Genomic DNA, 17,173 nt, shown 5'->3' with positions numbered 1-17,173 from the left:
GATATTTTGTGCTCTCATGCAATATTGAGAGATGTTGGAAGTTGTGTTAATACTCAGAGTATGTGTTGAAGACTCTCGACTACTACCACAACAAATTTAGGCTCAATATCTGTAAAACTGACTGAATTATAGCCATTTTTGTGTTGGCTAATGTTAATTAGCTGTAGAGATTAACTATAAAGTTTCAGCAGTTGGAGATGAACTTCCAAGCATCACTTTCTATGAGTTTCATAAATATTTGTTCAGTGGTTCATGAGATATTTTGCTAAAAAACAAACATAGCTGACTCTAACAGTCACTGCCAACGTTTTAAGTAAAAAGTATCACACAGTGTATACAAACAAGGTCAGTTGGCTGTAACGTCCATATAAATTGCATTGACTCCAGAAGTGAATCAGTTGTAGATGTATATCCAAAAATACTGAAAGTTTTTTTTTTTAATTGGTGGTCCTGTGCTTCATGAAGGTTCACTAACAGGCAAAGACAATTGACTCCAGTAGTTAATGGCAAAGTTTTAAAAACAGATTTTATGCCAAAAGTAGCTCTCAGAGTACCTGCTGGGGATGAATCTTAGCTACTAACACATCACATTTTAGGCCATTATCTCTAATATTGGCTGAGTTGTAGCCATTTAAGGTGGCTTAGCTCTGGCAACCATCTTAAATTGGAGTGAATCCAAGAGTTAATCAGGCATAGATGTACATCCAATGATTACTTTCTGAATGCTTCATCCACTTTGTGAGATATTTTGCTAAGATGGGACAAATGAACACACACACACAGGCAAAAACAGAATCACCTTTTACCTTCAGTGGCTGATGATAATAAATAGGTAAATAACTCAGTTTCAAATAAATAAAATTTAAGAGTAATTCTTTTTCAAGCAGTGTGAATTTATTGCATTGTCAAAAACTAAAACATTGTATATACCTAATAATAGAGAACCCTCCATGTTTAAATACAGTAAAGCAAGCAAAGCACTTGGATTGAATACAGCACAATATACCAGCAGAGCAAATCTGAGCAGCAACATTTAGCTGAATCACATTAATTTAGCAGAGAAGAGCATTAGGCTGAGGGTCCAATATCTACAGGGAGCTAAAAGATTAGTTAAGAAGCCCAACAGCAGAGACATTTACGCGTTTTTTCAAAACATCAGCTTTTTTCTTTGAGTCTGGATAAAGCAGGAAGCCAGAGAAAGTGCTGTCATCCTCGCTGCTGGAATAAACTCCATTCCAGTCCCTCAGTGTCTCCAGCCACACCTGGTCTCCTTCATTCAGCTGCAGCAGCACAAAGTTGGATGCCTGATCGATGTCCTGGCCATACAGGGAATCTCGTGTCCTCGTCTTCCGTATCCCGTTAACCACCAAGGCGGCACGCAACGGCCGGTTGCGCACAGTGATGTGATAGGTGAACACGTAGACTCCTGAGTATGTGACGTTGAACTTATGAACGCCTGGGTCCCAGTGGCCCTCCCCATTGTAAAACACCTTATCAAACTTCACAGGCAGGCCAGGCGGGGGGAATGACCTGCTGGGGAACAACCCCACACTGAAAGCAGAGTTAACCTGTTCCAAACTCTCACCTGGAAAGCCTTTAGGGCCGCGAGGGCCACGCACACCTTTTGCTCCCCTCTCTCCCCTCATGCCTGCCAAACCCCTTAGACCTGGTGGCCCTCTCACACCAGCATCCCCCTTCACTCCTGGTGGCCCCTTTTCTCCCTTTGCACCATCAGTTCCATTGGTTCCTGGAGAGCCCATCTCACCTTGTGAACCAGGGAGCCCACGCTCACCCACGTCACCTTTCTCTCCTTTCGGACCCAAAAAGCATTCACCTGTAAACCCCTGTTCACCTTTCTGACCCTTTATCCCAACTATCCCTGGGGGGCCCATGGGCCCAGTGCTACCCTTAGTCCCATTGAGCCCCGGCTGTCCTTTGTCTCCTGGGTCCCCTTTCATCCCACTGAAGCCACGATCACCTTTGTCTCCTTTGGAGCCCAGATCACCTGTAGTAGATGTACAGTAGACATTATGTACAAAAGGAGAAAGATTTATCATCAGAATGCTCTTCATTTTTTACATTTTATAAGATGCCTTTATTCTTTTAATGAGATGGTTTTGTGTCTTTTGATATGTCTATCAACTATAAGTTTTGTAAGAAACTGCAGACCTTTTTCTCCAGGTTTCCCCGGCATCCCTGGGGCCCCAGGTGGACTCACAGGGCCTTGATCACCTTTGTCACCTGTAGAAGTATGGATAAAACATAAACAAGTGGAGAAAGTAGGGGAATGGCACAAAATAAAATTTTGCAAAACCAGAGAGAGGAATTCTGAAGTTGACACAGAAGAAGTCTCCTCCTGTTAGCTTGTGCTGTACCTTTGCTACCATTGGGTCCCTTTGCTCCAGGTAATCCAGCTGGTCCTAGAGATCCAATCTCTCCCTTTTCTCCTGGTAGCCCTGAAAAAGCAATAATTGAAGATAGGAAGATTAGTTTTGACCTCCATAAACATTTTTTTCCAAACAATGCCATTCTATCTTACCGGGAAGGCCCCTTTCTCCCGGTAGTCCCTGTGGCCCTCTTTCTCCAGGGGGCCCCATGGGGCCTTTTTCGGGTGGACAGCACTCACAAAAGTTGAAGAAGCATTCATTGTAGTCAAGAGAGTAGCTTCCATTGTTGTCGGGCGGGCCTATTGCACCTGTGTGGAATTCATTGGGGTAAACGTCGCCTTGGTAGGCGCTGCTGTTTGTTGGGGACAGAGAGTACGCCTCCATCAGAAGCTCTGTAGTTTCATCTGTGTATAGGCTGCTGGAAGGGGACGGTGGGGTTGTGTTGATGATCTGTCCAAACTTTCTACCTCCACCCACTCCACCACTCTCAGCTAGTGGCGGCTCGTCGGTGCTCTGGGTTTTGGGCCAATGTGTAGTTTTGCCACCAAATGCCAGGACAACCATCAGGGTCCAGAGGAGAATGGTCAGGATGATGAGATCACAGGATGGCATGTTGAAAGTACATTAATCTGTTGGAAAGCAGAAGGTAAAGGATTGGTCTTTAACCTTCATAACATTGAAGATCTATCCTCTAATCTCTAATGAAAATTATTGGCGCATCATGAACAGGAAAAATAACATCCTTAGAGAGTTGGGAGTTTGTTTTTAACAAAAATTAACAGATTTTCCTTGAAAACTGCAACAATCAGTACTATATTAAAAGAAAGACTGATGTAAATAACATGTAAATATACATCTCTATTTTTTTTAAAGTATCAAAGTTTGAATTCGTTTATCGCTTGGTAATTGAGTTGGTCAGTGAAAACTTTTAAATACTGTTCATGTGCTTGTGTCTGTTAAGTGAAAGTTTAAATATATCAATAAATTACAATTTTAAGTTTATCTCACATTTTAGAAATCTGAATTGTTTTATTAGAAAATGGGATTAAATAAAGAGCAACAAGTGTTTTACCTTCTGATAACGACGGCGCTGATTCTTCACTCCATCCCATCCAAGTAGAGACCAGTGCTGTTGACAGCCGTCTTTTTATTGCTCTTATAGCCCAACTTAAGCACATCAAAACCAATGAAAGAACAAAGGCAAGAAAACACTGGGGGTTATCATGAGGTAGGTAGGCTTGCAAGAACAGATTGTGTGACTCTCAAGGGATATGGAATAAAGCAGATTGCATACAAAGAAAGACTTTCTTCTTTGTCTGGCATTAAAAATACACAGCATATACTACTAAAATGTCACCTTTAACACAAACTTGCTTTTGTCACAAACAGGAAAAATGGATGACATTACAATGACATATATGTTCAGGCACATTCTGTTTATAAACACAAACACATTGTTAGGAAGGAATAACGTGCACCTTCAAAGTTGCTCAGTATGAATGGTACAAATCACACCGTTTGGCTGCACTTCAAAGCAGAAAAATAGATTACCATACACCCAGTGGGAGGAAGATCAATGTCCTCAAACAAGTGGCATGGCAACACTGATCCAACCATTTACCTCCTTGATCTCATACACCTAAAGAGTGCAGTAAACCCAATATGGAAACCTAGTATCAATGAAGTAAGCTCACATGTCTCAGAATGTGTGTTGGCTGTTTGCTGACATTAACATAAAACTGCATGCACAAATATTCCTGGCGCTTCTGCATACTTTATCTACTTGTAAAAATGGTAACCAACTCATTGGGGTACTGGGAAATTACCTCTCTAGTAACCTGCACCCTTTTGACCATAAAGTCTGGAAGCACAAGTGACTTCAGATCCCTTGAATAGTTTCAGATCAACAGCAGTCATTCACCAGTAGTTGATAAAACTGTTTGGGATGTCTTTGGAAAGCAATTTTTATGGACAATAATACAAATTTACACTAATTTCTTAATGGAAAATTGATTTTTAATGTTGACTGAATGGTTGTTGTAACTTTTTTTTAGATTGTTGTAAAAGATATACATGGATACAATATATTTAGTTCTTCTTTCAAAGATAGGAATAACAAAATTAATAAATTTTCTTTTGTTGTTTTGCTAATTGTAGCTTGTCTCTACTGTTTTATTGGTCTTAGCTTTTAGCTAGTGTTGTAACTTTTACCTGTTGCTTTGCTTTGCTAAGCTTTTGGTTTTTGATCTGAGCAAAGTCAGTCAACACTCAGCATCCATCCATCCATTTTCTTTACCCGCTTCTCCATTCCGGGTCTCGTCTCGGGAGCTGGTGCCTACATTCAGCATCAATACTGCATTTTTGCAGAAAATTATATTATATTATATTATATTATATTATATTATATTATATTATATTATATTATATTATATTATATTATATTATATTACTCAGAGGGCTGTGGGAGCAGGTTTGAGTTCAGGTTGCATCTGGCGTAAAACAATTGCCAAATTTTTCAGGTGAGTTTGCTGACTGTGGCGACCTCTGAAAAAAGGGAACAGCTGAAAGAATAATGAAAATAATAGATTTTATTATTCAAAGCTCGGTTTCACGGGCAATGAAATATCTCACATTTACAAGTATATTCATAGTTTGTAGATATAATCGGATAATCTGTGGATGGTCTTAGATTATAAACACCCTAACCTGCTATATGACATATTTTAATTCCGCAGTCACAGCCACTGGGCCAGCATTTCGCTGGAGTTTGCAGCTGCGCACTCTTGTCAACATCTACTACAATAGAGTCGGGGTCAAGCTGCGCATCGAACGACTCATTTCCACTATTGACTTTCAAAATAAAAGCACTCCCTTAAAAACAGCCTATCTTTTGCGTTTAGCGTGTTGCTTTATTAGGTCATATGTGTCTCACTTCCGGTCCGGCCCTCATTGCCTCCTAAAGGTTTGACACATGAAAAATGGAAGCGTGTGTGTGTGTGTGTAAAAAAATATTCTATTGATGCGGAGGCTGAATAGACACATAGAAGAAAAAGGGGTCAACAGCGGTGAAGGAGGACAGCTCCAACTCTCCTCCCTTCCGGCGTTTCCTGTGTGTCTCGTTTCGGCGCGGGTCTAACCCCCTCCACCCCCCCAGAATCGCTTGTCCTACGATGGGTTGTGGACGATCGGCGCAGCCCTCGGAAAAATCCTCCCGCAGCCGCTCAGAGATCCGTGGATAGGACCGAGCCATCGGACAGAGAGACTGACACAGTGGCCTGTTCGTGCCCCGCGCTCCTCAGCCAAAGCAGCAGTGCGTAAATGCGCTCGGAGAAGGTAGAAAAAGCAGCACCCCGGAGGAGCATTTTAAATGTTTCCGTCTCCCATCTTGATAGTGAATCGATTTTGTTTGTTCATCATAGTCCCGCAAAGCGGATGGAGTGAAGTGTGCTAAAGAAAAAAAAAAAAAAAAAGAAAGAAAAAAAAGGGAGGGGAGTCAAAGACTGCAGTTTGGTTGCGTGTGATGATAGGAGACACAATGACGCTCTTGTCTCTTCTGGGTCGGATCATGCGTTATTTTCTTCTCAGGCCGGAGACGTTGTTCCTGTTGTGCATCAGTCTGGCGCTGTGGAGCTATTTCTTCCACACCGACGAGGTGAAGACCATCGTCAAGTCCAGCCGGGATGCCGTGAAGATGGTGAAGGGGAAAGTGGCGGAGATGATGCAGAATGACCGCCTCGGAGGCCTCAGCGTGCTGGACGCGGAGTTCTCCAAGACGTGGGAGTCCAAGAACAACAACGTGGCCGTGTACTCCATACAGGGCAGGAGGGACCACATGGAGGACCGCTTCGAGGTGCTCACCGACATCGCCAACAAGAGCCACCCTTCCATATTCGCGATCTTCGATGGGCACGGGGGAGAGGTAGGCTGGCATGGAGACAGACTAACGCAGCCCCCCCCCCCTTCCTTTTTTTTTTTTTTAAATTTCACTGCATTTGGTTTAACTGCAGTCAGTCCTGCTTCTGTGAGAGGTCTCAGCATCTCCAATGAACCCAGACACAGAAACAGTCATTTTTGTTGTTGTTGTTGCTGTGGGCATATGCTGAAAAATACAACAAAGACAATAAAAATATAGATCAGAGATTGTATTTTCCCTGATGAAAAACTCTTTTCAAACACCTATTCTCTTGTGTTAACACCTCCACAGTCCCTCTGCCATTCAGAGTTGACTTGAGATTCATAACAAAGAGCTTTGTGTGTGTGTGTGTGTGTGTGTGTTCTTTGTGTCTCTCTCCTCCACTCCCTGTGCTGTCAGGGGTCACTGGTTTCTCATGGGTGCCTGAGGACTTGTCATGGACACCATCTGTCCCTCAGAGGTTGTTTATGACCTCTCTGAATGATAAGGATTAATTGCATGACTTTAAGTTCAACCCCTGCAGTTTATTTATTACTTTGTCCCGAGAAAACATGGTGAAACTTAAAACTTAAGGAGTCCGCTTGATTAGAATTAGACAGAAAACAAGTAAGATGACTTCCCCGTTCCTAGCTGATTTTTACATTATCAATAAATACGTTGTCCTCCTGCGTAGGAAAAAGTAAGAACCGTTTGGGTTTCATTGCCTGAAACTGTAGGACAATATTTAGAGCAGCTTTCAGTTTTGGGGGACAATGCCCAGTTACCTTGAAACTTTCAGTCTGTCCAGCAGGTATTCAAATAACAAACAGTCTATAAACAAAACTTCATGTTTTATTTGCTTTTTGAAAAGTTAAGTCGTTGTGTTCTATTGTGTTTTTTTGCTCCCCAGCAATGCTAATCCATGAAAACAATACCCAGTCAAATATACGGGGCAGTACTACTTCACCTGCAGGTACAGAGAGCTTCCAGCACAAAATGAAATTAAAAAAAAAAATTCACCAGCTGCCTACAGATTATGTTTCTTTGCAAATATCTGTTTATAGAGATTTGTCATCGAAATGACTCATGAGATGCATTTACTGACTTGTGCCATCACAGAAGTTGATGCATTTTAAATCAGAGTCAGAAAATACCTGTATGGTATGAGACTTTAAAAGATGGCAGACTGCATTTAAATAGTTTTTTATTGTCACGTTCATCACTCAAATTCACCTACTGGTAGAGTATGACGTAGGTGAGATGAGGAAGTGCCAGCATTCTGCTTGCTGCTCTTCCTCCCGAGCCACAACAGCTCATGCACTGTTTTCATTCTTGCTTTCCTCCAGAGTCCATAAATTCAGCTCTGAGTCATAATTTTGCAGCATGTTTGGATAGTTTGGGATGAAAATCCTATTCAACAGTTCTTAGCGTAATGTGTTAACTTTAGAGTGAAATGTGAGAGAATATAGATTAGTACTGTCTTTTTTTTAAAACTTGAACCTGCTATGTTCAACTGGTACATCTACTAAGTTTAGTTTAGTTTGGGAATTGAGACGGGTGGGAAATCCAGTCAACATGCAACTGAAATGCTTTAACTTTATTTATTTTTCTTAATGAACAAACAAGCATTTATTCTTCCTGTCTGTCCCGATATCTTTCGTCCTCATTTTTTTTTTGCTGCCTCTCCTGGGATATTTATTCTTTTCTTCCGTTAAATTAACACATCTACATGTTTATGTTCACTCGTGTTTACTTGTTTGTCCCGTTTATTGTTCTATATTTATCCACTTATCTCACGTGAGCAAACATAGTGGCGCTGTTAAACACAGTGGGCCGGGTCACTCTGACATGTGCTGCAACTTTATTAAGGTCGTTAAACTTCATCCTGAAATGAAACACTCTGTCTCATGAGCACAACTTTATTTATTTTTATTTTTTTCCTGGAGTCTGCCTGAAACACAAATGTAAAGTAATCCACTGGTGGATGAGATGTGAGTAATTTGTCAGAAAGGTTCACTGCAGTCAGTGAGACTTCTGGGTTTTTACGGCACTCCCGTATAGTTGGGGAGTCAAAATGTAAATTGATACAAACTCATGCACATTTATAAAATGCAGTAAAGCTGCAAAGCCAATCTTACGATGTTGCTTTTTACTGCAAATTAAAATTTACCCTTGAAGCTATTTTACTCTAACTCAAACTGCCAGTCTGTTCAGTTAAATTAGTGTTCAATTATCTTTTCAGAAGAGAAGGGTTGGGGGAAGAGAGGGAAAGCAAAAAGCCCCAAAGCATTATGTCCCCAGTTCTGATAGGCAAGATTTTTTTAAAATATTATTTTTTGCTCATAACCTTGCAGTGTTTCACTTCTTCATCACACACCTTTGCATTTAAGCAACACATTTATTCATTTGCAGTCACATATTCTTCATGAAAAACATTCTAAATGGAATTATAGTTGTTTTTAGCTGAAGTGCCTTTCCTACTCATCTGTGAACTCAATCAGTCATTGTGTTGAGGAAAACAGGTGCTTTTATGTATGACTGTAATATGGCATTAACGTTTAAAACCTTTGCACAATTTTTTTTGTGACAATTAGCTGCCGTTTCTCTGCATTAGTTTGTGCCTTTGCTTTGCAGCGTATTGCATAATTATACCCCCAAAAAGTGTTTAAATACTAAACTGAACATTCAAATTTCACACAAGATCACGTAAACAGCTGAATCACGATGCTGCATCACGAGGCAGGACTAAGAATGTGATCATTAAAGGTAGAAAAACTTCTCCTGTTTAAGATTTGAATAAACTACATCAGTTTAATGGAACTTCTGGCAGAAGAAATAAGGAAAAAAGCAAATAAATGAAGGCTGGAGGAGGAGGAGGGCTGTGGGAAGGGGAATTATGAGGTTGTTCAATAATTCAGCACAGAACACCTGGTTTGTGTAACTAAAAACAGCATTTTTCTAAATTAAAGCTGTATTGCACCACATTTATTTCAGTCCTGTCAAACAGGATTATAGGATAGAAACAGCTGCTTTTAACATTCGCTAAAACTCTTGTAATTATTGGGAGGAAGGGAAAGGTTTTGATTATGCACATACAGTATATACACCAGATTAGGGTGATGTAATGAACACATTAGGGAAATTACCAGTTTACGGTAAGGCAGGTTAGTATTGAAAGTTTGTGTTTTCTTTGTATCAATCAATTTTCCATATTTCTTCAAAAATAAGTCTAAAGTAAAACACAGTTTTTGCAAAAAATCCTGAAGGAAAGCTAAAATAAACCAAATTACCTAACAAATTAGACAAAGTAAATGTCAATATTGGTTTGTGTTAACTGAACAGCAGTTATTTAGAAGAAAATCACAGTAAGATGCTTTTAATTTGAAAAGGTGGCCATTTGCAGTTTGCTGATGAACATATGGACAAGCTGGAAGATTCTGTCAACAGTTGGCGAAAAAAAATAAAGCATTTTGATTGAAGAAAGACAAACACTGCAGTTTATCGTGAGAACCCTTTTTCCATTTGTGCAACATAGTTGTGGCAGCATCATGGTGCATTTAGGTCAACATGGCTCTCCTCTGAATTATGCTACTAAATTCTAAAAAAATTATATGTCTAGGTGGATTTTACAGCAAAAAAATGCCCCCAAAAATGATTGAGTTTAAACACACAAACACCACTGTAAATACAGTGTTTAGTTGATGACAGCTGTTTATTCAGATGACACGTCATTAAATTTGGTTTTATAAGTGAGCTTTTTAAACATAACTCAAAAACATTTGATTCAAAGTTGCTTTATAGTGAAAAATAGTGCTTATTTTTACAGAAAGTCAACTATTTTCATAAGTTGCATGCTGTATTTGCTGCTGTGCAAGAGTCTACTGCAGTAGTGGTGATAGCTGAAATTTATTTATTTGCTTTACTGGGAGGAAGTTGTGCTAAATAAAATACAAGTCATGCAAATCTCTTGCTTTTGTTTGCATATTAATGACAAAAAGTATGGCATAAATATCTGAGCTTACTTAATAGCATCAGTGCCAGAAGCAGCCTTGCATCGTGCCTCTGAGGTTTCTTCTTCTTCTTTCATTTGTCTAATGGTTTTGTCCGTGATCTTCTTGACTTCCTGCCCGCCCCAGGCTGCAGCTGACTATGCAAAGGCCCACCTGCCCGAGTCTCTGAAGCAGCATCTGCAGGCCTTTGAGAGGGAGAAGAGAGACGGCGCTGTCTCGTACGCCAGCATCCTCGAGCAGCGCATCCTGGCTGTGGACCGCGAGATGCTGGACAAGCTCTCTGCCAACCATGATGAAGCAGGTCAGGACGGGGGGAGGGCGGGAGGAAGTAAACATACAAACACGAGCAGAGCGAGAAAGGAGGCCGCCGTAAATATTTAAGGTGGAGCTGAACGGGAGCTTTGTGAACTTACAGGAACCCGCAGGGATTTGACGTAAAAATGCATTCCTCACAAATTAAACTCACAATTATCCAGACACTGGTTCTGCTTTGTCCTTTCTACTTGTGACACATATTTTAGCCTAAAAGCTAGCAATTGCATGAGTTTTGCTGTTGCCTAATCTCAGTTCAAATATATAAATTGAAATAATACCTTCCATTATGCCACTTTTTGTATTTGTTGTGTTATCTGCATGCAGGGGATCAGATAAAATCCCATCTTTTCTCTATACCAAAGCTGAGAATGACCTATTAGATGGATAGCTTTCTTACAATCCGCCTGAAAATCTGCTAAAGGGAAGTCAGAATAACTAATTTCACGACTTTGTAACTTTATGCTGCTGCACATTTACTTATTTATGAGTCAGGAAACCAGTTTTGGATTGATCTCTTGGTGGATATTATTACACCTGTCATTGAAAAGGCAGGGTTTTTTGCCTACTATTGTGTATCAGTTGTTTACAGTCTGCTGCTGTGTCACATCAGCAGTTTAAAATCACAATGGAAGATTTGCACTGTCAAATCTTTCCCCACCACAAAACAACACAACTTGATACAAAGAGCTTATTTTAAAGCCTAAAAAAGTTAACTAAATTAGGCATTATTATTGCTGTAATATTATAGTAAGTATGTTGTTATTTGTAAATTAATACAATTTCTACCTAACAGCTTTACTGGTAATTTATTTACTTTATGCATGAATAAATCTAGAATTTGATGCCAAAAACAGAGTTAGGATAAAGGAGAATTTGCTATCAAGTTGCACCAAATTTCTCTAGGATTACACTTTTAATTGTTTAGGAACAGCAGGTTCAATTTGTGTTGATTCCTGCTGCAAGTCGTCAGTCTGTATCTGCCGTGTGTTTATCCACCCCTTCAAGGTGCACTTTTAATTTTCAGTAGGAGACAGATCTGTCATGTAGAATGAGGTCAAACTCTGTCCTGCTCAAATAACCACAGGCTTGCCAGGAAACGACAGCTCCTCGATTGTGGCACATGTCTCTCTGAAACTTTAATCCGCATTAATCACACGCACGTCGTGAGCGCTAGTGTCATTCATTACGAGTGACTTTGTCTTCGTCTTTGCAGTGTGGGATTCAAAGTCTTCCTTTTAAAAAAGCAACGTCAATTATAGGATTATCTGACGCCAGAACGTCATCTGTCTGTTTGTTCATCTGAGCTGAACTTGTGTCCAAACGATGCATCGGAGTTTCCGCACAGAGATGAGAAACAGCTTCCTCTTTGGCTCATCTACTGAGAAAAGATTGCATTATTTCTGTCTGCCATTTTCACAACATGTAGAAAGTATGTTGTTGGCATCAAGTTTGAGTTTTGCTTACATCTCTTAAACACGTGAATATATAACTGAGTGGTCATTGAAAAAATAAATAAATGAAAATCATTTCCCATATCCTCATTTTTGGGAAGTTTAAACAAAGCAGTGATGATCAGATTTAAAATATGGTGCTGGAGTAAACAAAACTGATGAAATTTTCTAGATGGATTGAGTGTCCTTACTGTGTGTTTTTAAATGTTTGGGTGGTTGATAAAAGCTATTTATTTCAATGTATTTTTGAACTTTAATAAGAAAGTCTTAATCTGTATGTGAATAAGTTCTTTAAATGGTCTGCTCAGGTACGACCTGCCTGGTGGCGCTGCTGTCGGACCGAGAGCTCACAGTGGCCAATGTTGGAGACTCTCGGGGGGTATTGTGTGACAAAGATGGGAACGCTGTTGCACTCTCACATGACCACAAACCGTATCAGCTTAAAGAGCGCAAGAGGATCAAAAGGGCAGGTAAATACTGAGGCCAACAGCATTCAAAGGCATCCAGACTTTGCACCTGCACCACACTTACCTCAGATTTTGAAGTTCCTTTGCTGCCATCTGTAGGTGAAATGTGGAATAGTACCTTTTCACATTGTGCAGCATCTGAAATACAGTCTAGTGAAAACAACAGCCACACATTAATGGTTTGAGCTATGTTTGATTAATAGCTTAACATTTTTGTATTTTTTTCTTTTACTTGTAGGAGGATTCATTAGTTTTAATGGATCCTGGAGAGTTCAGGGAATCCTTGCCATGTCCCGCTCCCTGGGAGACTACCCACTGAAGAACCTCAACGTCGTCATTCCCGAGCCCGATATCATGACCTTTGACCTGGACAAGCTGCAGCCGGAGTTCATGATCCTGGCATCCGATGGCCTGTGGGACGCCTTCAGTAACGAGGAGGCAGTGCGGTTTGTTCGCGAGCGTCTGGACGAGCCTCACTTTGGCGCCAAGAGCATCGTCCTCCAGTCTTTCTACCGTGGCTGCCCCGACAACATCACAGTCATGGTGGTGAAGTTTAAAAGTGGGGCTGGGGGGAGCAGCAAGGCCAGTGAATAGGTCAGGGAATTGGAGCTAACAGTGTGTACACTGAAGACTGTACTATGGATAAGCGCACACACATACAAGCATATATACACACACACACACACTTGTTAACAAGTGTAAAAATGACCTTATGACATTTGATTGAGTAAATGACTTTTAAACAGATACCATAACCATTTTTTTTTTCTGTTTGAATGATCAATTCCTAAAAACAACTGCAAAAAAAAAAGAAAAAAAAAAGGATGAATTTTTCTCCTAACCAGCACGTGTCAGACTGTGATTACTTTACTACTGTTTAATATAGATGCAAATGACCGATACAAATACACTGGTCATTCTTATTTTTTAGAGGAGGCTTCAAGTTGTGCCTGCGCAAGAACTACTGTGCAATTACAGGAAAGGTGCTGAAAATGCAACTGCAAAAATCACCATTCAGCTTGCTGCAGTTTGACAATGCACTGAATAATTGTTCACTTTCGATCAGGAATAATTTGTGAGATATACAAAGGCTCCAGCAAGATCCATATCTGGGATTAACTTGAAACAATCCTGTACCCAAAATCTTAACTTTTTGAGTTTAAAACACTCACCCCCTGCATACTTGAATGCTGCCCGTTAAGTGTTGATAGTTCCAGCTGTTGCTCAGCTTGAATTCATGCTGGATCTGATGGATTTTAAACATGAGCACCACAGCGGTAATAAGAAGTCAGTCAGAGAGAGTTACAAGTCCGACTGAACTTATTTTACTTTTAGGTGACATACATTTTACTAAAATTTTAAACTGTCTTCCAAAATGAGTATGTAATCAAAGATCTGGCATTTCTTGAAGGAATGCACGTCGCCCGCTGCCTTTCGTGCTAGAGTTTTAGACTAAAATCATCGTATACTGAGAAATGACAAAGTTGTAGCCGTTTTGGTCAAACCTTGAAATTATTCAACATTACGAGATCTCACCTGAGCCTGTGTGATCTGTTAGTGCTTGGAATGTGTTGTGAATGACTCTCAGCTACTACCATACCAACTTTTAGCTCAGTATCTGTGAAGTTCACTGAGGTATAGCCATTCGTGTGTATACTAAGGCTGATAAGATATGAAAACAATCTTTAAATGAGGTGACTCCAAAAGTTAATTAGTTATCGATGCACAGCCAGTAATTACTTACTGAGAGTATTATTAAAATCTGCCCAGTGGTTTAAGAGATATTTTGCAAACAGACAGTATTGATGGCAAGAGTTAATGCCAAAGTTCAGTGTATAGTGCTCTGAGCACGTATTGGGGCAGACGCTCAGCTACTGCCACATCAAATTTGAGCTCAATATCTGTAAAATTGGCTGATTTATAACCATGTTGTGTTGGTTAATGTTGATTAGTTGTGGCGGCCATCTTGAATTGGGTTGACTGCTAAAGTTAATGAATAGTAGATGTGCACCCAGTGATTACATTTTGAGAGTTTTATTAAAATCCATCCTCATGAGATACGTTGCTAAGGCTACAGACAAACACACAAACAGACAAAAACATCGTCACCTTTGGCAGCAGGCGTTAAATAGTGAAAGAGGACAGTCATGAAATGTGAGAACAGGAATGACAGTAAAGCCATATTCTATGTTTGAATTTTTTTGCAAGTAGTAAATCATTGTTCAAAATCGGACACAAAAGAAATAGGAATAGTTTTCAGCATTTTTATACGGCATGAGTTAAAGGAGATTCTACAGATTCAGATATGCTCAGTGTGCATGCTATTATTCTAATCTAAAATGCAAAGAAATTATTCCACTTATGAAATGACTGTCGATTTCTGAGCATATGATCGATTGGTTCTCGTTTATGTGAATGTACCTAATGTTCCTGGAACTGACCAATAACTGCATTAGGAGCTCAGATCATCAGTGCAAATGGGTTTCTTTGTAAATGTTTTGTTTTCTTTTGGCAATGTGGTTTGTGAGGTTTTTGTGATATTTTTTTTATTTTTTTTAGGCTAAAACTTCATTTTCAAAGCCACATTTCAAGTATGCAGAAGGTGGATGATACTCAGATGGAACCTTGAGGGTGAAATGCCAAGGCAAAATGCATAACTAGTGTATGCACACACAGAGTGCTGAAAAAAAGCACCTATACAAAATGCTCATGAATTTTGAATGGTAATCCTTACATATCAACCAATAGTAAGACTGTCAGTAATGCAAGACAGTTTTAATGTATGTAAAGCTTGATTTACAACCTGAAAGGCACCACTCTATAATGTAACGGATCCAAACTGAACTGTTCCTTCAAAGTGGTTTCTCTCTATCTGTGGTGGGGCATGTGCTTTGGCTTTTCCATTTTAATTCAAAAAAAAAGTATTTACAATGCTTGTCATAGGACACTAAAGCCTCTTACCTGGAAAGTATACAAGTCGGAAGAATGACTCATCGTGGACTCCACACTGCAGAATGCTTGTACTCAGAAATATGATATGCTCATGAAGCAATACAACTGACATCATGGACAGCAGCAACAAATCAGAGAACGTTCCAGTAAACCATAGTTGATTTACGACTAATCTCCCTTCAACCCCTACCACTGTGTACCATGACTTTTCATCAGCTCAGCGCAACAATGACATTCTGTTTGAAATTATTTACCTAATGCCTTATTTATTGTTGAGTTTTTGGATGTCTCTGGCAGAATGCCAAATCAGCATACTGTATTCACTTTCTGTCCTTCTGTACATGAGCAGAGGTTTACAATAAAAAATGCAGTTTTAACTGCGAGAACCAGTTCGTGATTGACACCGAGCAGATCTTCAGCATGAAAAACTATGAAATTATTTTTGGATGAATTATGAACTGTACAATTATCACTTATCACCAAAAGGCAAGGGCAGACAATAATGTTTTTGCTTGTGACTGTGTGTGCATGTGTTTGTCTGTTGGCACGATACCTCATAAACCATGGGAGAAATTCAATGAAACTTTCAGAAAATAATAATTAGATGCACACCTACAAATAATTAAATTATGAAGTCAATCCTATTCAGTCTTAATCAACATTAATCAACCTCAAAATGCCTGTAACTCAGTCAAATGAACAAATAGTTAGCTAAAATGTGATGTGGTAGAACCTGAGAGTCAGCAACAACTAAGTGGAACATCTTGCAGTATTGCATGAAATTCTTCATAATGCTACTTTCAAGGTTTGACCAAAACAGCTACAACTCTTTTCATGTTATTTCTCAACATCAGATAGTCTTAGTCTAAATCTGTAGTATGACAGATAACTGGGGATATGCACTCCTTCAAGGAATGCAAGACTTTTAATTTATTTTAGTTGCCTCTTATTTCCGAAACCTGTAAATGTACTTTGATCACTTTATTTATCTATTTCAATTAAATGTATTGGCTGCTTGTAATTTATCTCATTACATGGCTTTTAACTTGACAGTATATTGTCTGTTTAAAAATTTAGGTAAGTTGATAAGTGGAGGAAAAAAGAAGAAATATCAGGTCTACAAAACTGTCTACAGCAGAAAAACAGTATCTGATGCTTGATCTTTCATTGATCATCCACTGTATGACAAGTTTTTAGGTAAAAGCCCTTTGAGAATCAACCTTTTGGTGCTAAAATACTCATTTATGTGTCAAGCTGCGTTACCTTTGCTATTTGTCATAGATTAAACAAAAAACAAAACAAAACGTGGGAACAAATTTGTACCAGGCTTCAGGTTACAAAGTGTCTTGGACCTTTGCTAACTTTTCTGTTATGTGTTGACAACACTGGTTCCTCTCTTAAGATTAAGAGTCTTATGTTTAAATATTTTATGCCCTAATCACTTGTGGGTGAGAATTTAGTGGCTTGAACAACAATAACAACAAAATCCCCCAAGAATGGTAAGGTACTGGATTAAAAATGACTGAAAGGCGGCCAAAATCCTACGAAAAACTTTAAAAAACCTTCTAAAATCCAGAAAAACTATTGAGCTTTGAGTGAATACCAAGATTACAATGAAGTCTGATTCCTTAAAAAATATAAAGAGCTGAAGGATGGTTTTAAGACTTTGGCATAGTACTGTATACACTGTATATCTCCT

General features: G+C 39.4%; 2 protein-coding genes across 4 annotated transcripts; one reads left to right on the top strand and one right to left on the bottom strand.

Moving 5' to 3' along the window:
- Positions 1 to 892: 892 nt before the first annotated feature.
- Positions 893 to 4,743, bottom strand: LOC108239593 (inner ear-specific collagen-like). Of its 2 annotated transcripts, XM_025007272.2 has the most exons (6): positions 3,866 to 4,743; positions 3,460 to 3,554; positions 2,540 to 3,016; positions 2,376 to 2,456; positions 2,170 to 2,241; positions 893 to 2,005 (listed from the first exon to the last, which is right to left on the bottom strand). In XM_025007272.2, the coding sequence occupies exons 3-6, from the start codon at positions 2,997 to 2,999 to the stop codon at positions 1,107 to 1,109; spliced, it is 1,512 nt and encodes a 503-aa protein (XP_024863040.1). In that variant the 5' UTR covers positions 3,000 to 3,016; positions 3,460 to 3,554; positions 3,866 to 4,743; the 3' UTR covers positions 893 to 1,106. The 2 variants fall into 2 exon arrangements, with proteins under 2 accessions (XP_024863040.1, XP_017277883.1); XM_017422394.3 differs by having other exon boundaries at positions 3,460 to 4,743.
- A 607-nt stretch (positions 4,744 to 5,350) lies between these two features.
- On the top strand, positions 5,351 to 15,851 carry LOC108239671 (protein phosphatase 1L). 2 transcript variants are annotated; one of them, XM_017422548.3, is made up of 5 exons: positions 5,351 to 5,720; positions 5,973 to 6,306; positions 10,416 to 10,590; positions 12,364 to 12,525; positions 12,761 to 15,851. In XM_017422548.3, exons 2-5 carry the CDS (start codon positions 6,079 to 6,081, stop codon positions 13,114 to 13,116), a joined length of 921 nt encoding a protein of 306 aa, XP_017278037.1. In that variant the 5' UTR covers positions 5,351 to 5,720; positions 5,973 to 6,078; the 3' UTR covers positions 13,117 to 15,851. The 2 variants fall into 2 exon arrangements, with proteins under 2 accessions (XP_017278037.1, XP_017278036.1); XM_017422547.3 differs by having other exon boundaries at positions 5,351 to 6,306.
- Positions 15,852 to 17,173: the final 1,322 nt, after the last annotated feature.

Source organism: Kryptolebias marmoratus, linkage group LG20 (assembly GCF_001649575.2).
Source record: "Kryptolebias marmoratus isolate JLee-2015 linkage group LG20, ASM164957v2, whole genome shotgun sequence".
Taxonomy (NCBI): Eukaryota; Metazoa; Chordata; class Actinopteri; order Cyprinodontiformes; family Rivulidae; genus Kryptolebias; species Kryptolebias marmoratus.
This window is presented reverse-complemented; position numbering and strand designations above follow the sequence as displayed.

Excerpts from the sequence above, each read along its gene's own strand:
- LOC108239671 (XM_017422547.3), top strand. The coding sequence starts at position 5,908 with ATGATAGGAGACACAATGACGCTCTTGTCTCTTCTGGGTCGGATCATG. Across the intron at positions 10,591-12,363 it reads TGCCAACCATGATGAAGCAG|GTACGACCTGCCTGGTGGCG; the intron begins GTCAGGACGGGG and ends TGGTCTGCTCAG. Across the intron at positions 12,526-12,760 it reads CAAGAGGATCAAAAGGGCAG|GAGGATTCATTAGTTTTAAT; the intron begins GTAAATACTGAG and ends TTTTACTTGTAG.
- LOC108239593 (XM_017422394.3), bottom strand. The coding sequence starts at position 2,999 with ATGCCATCCTGTGATCTCATCATCCTGACCATTCTCCTCTGGACCCTG. Across the intron at positions 2,242-2,375 it reads GGGACCCAATGGTAGCAAAG|GTGACAAAGGTGATCAAGGC; the intron begins GTACAGCACAAG and ends ATACTTCTACAG. Across the intron at positions 2,006-2,169 it reads GGGGAAACCTGGAGAAAAAG|GTGATCTGGGCTCCAAAGGA; the intron begins GTCTGCAGTTTC and ends CATCTACTACAG.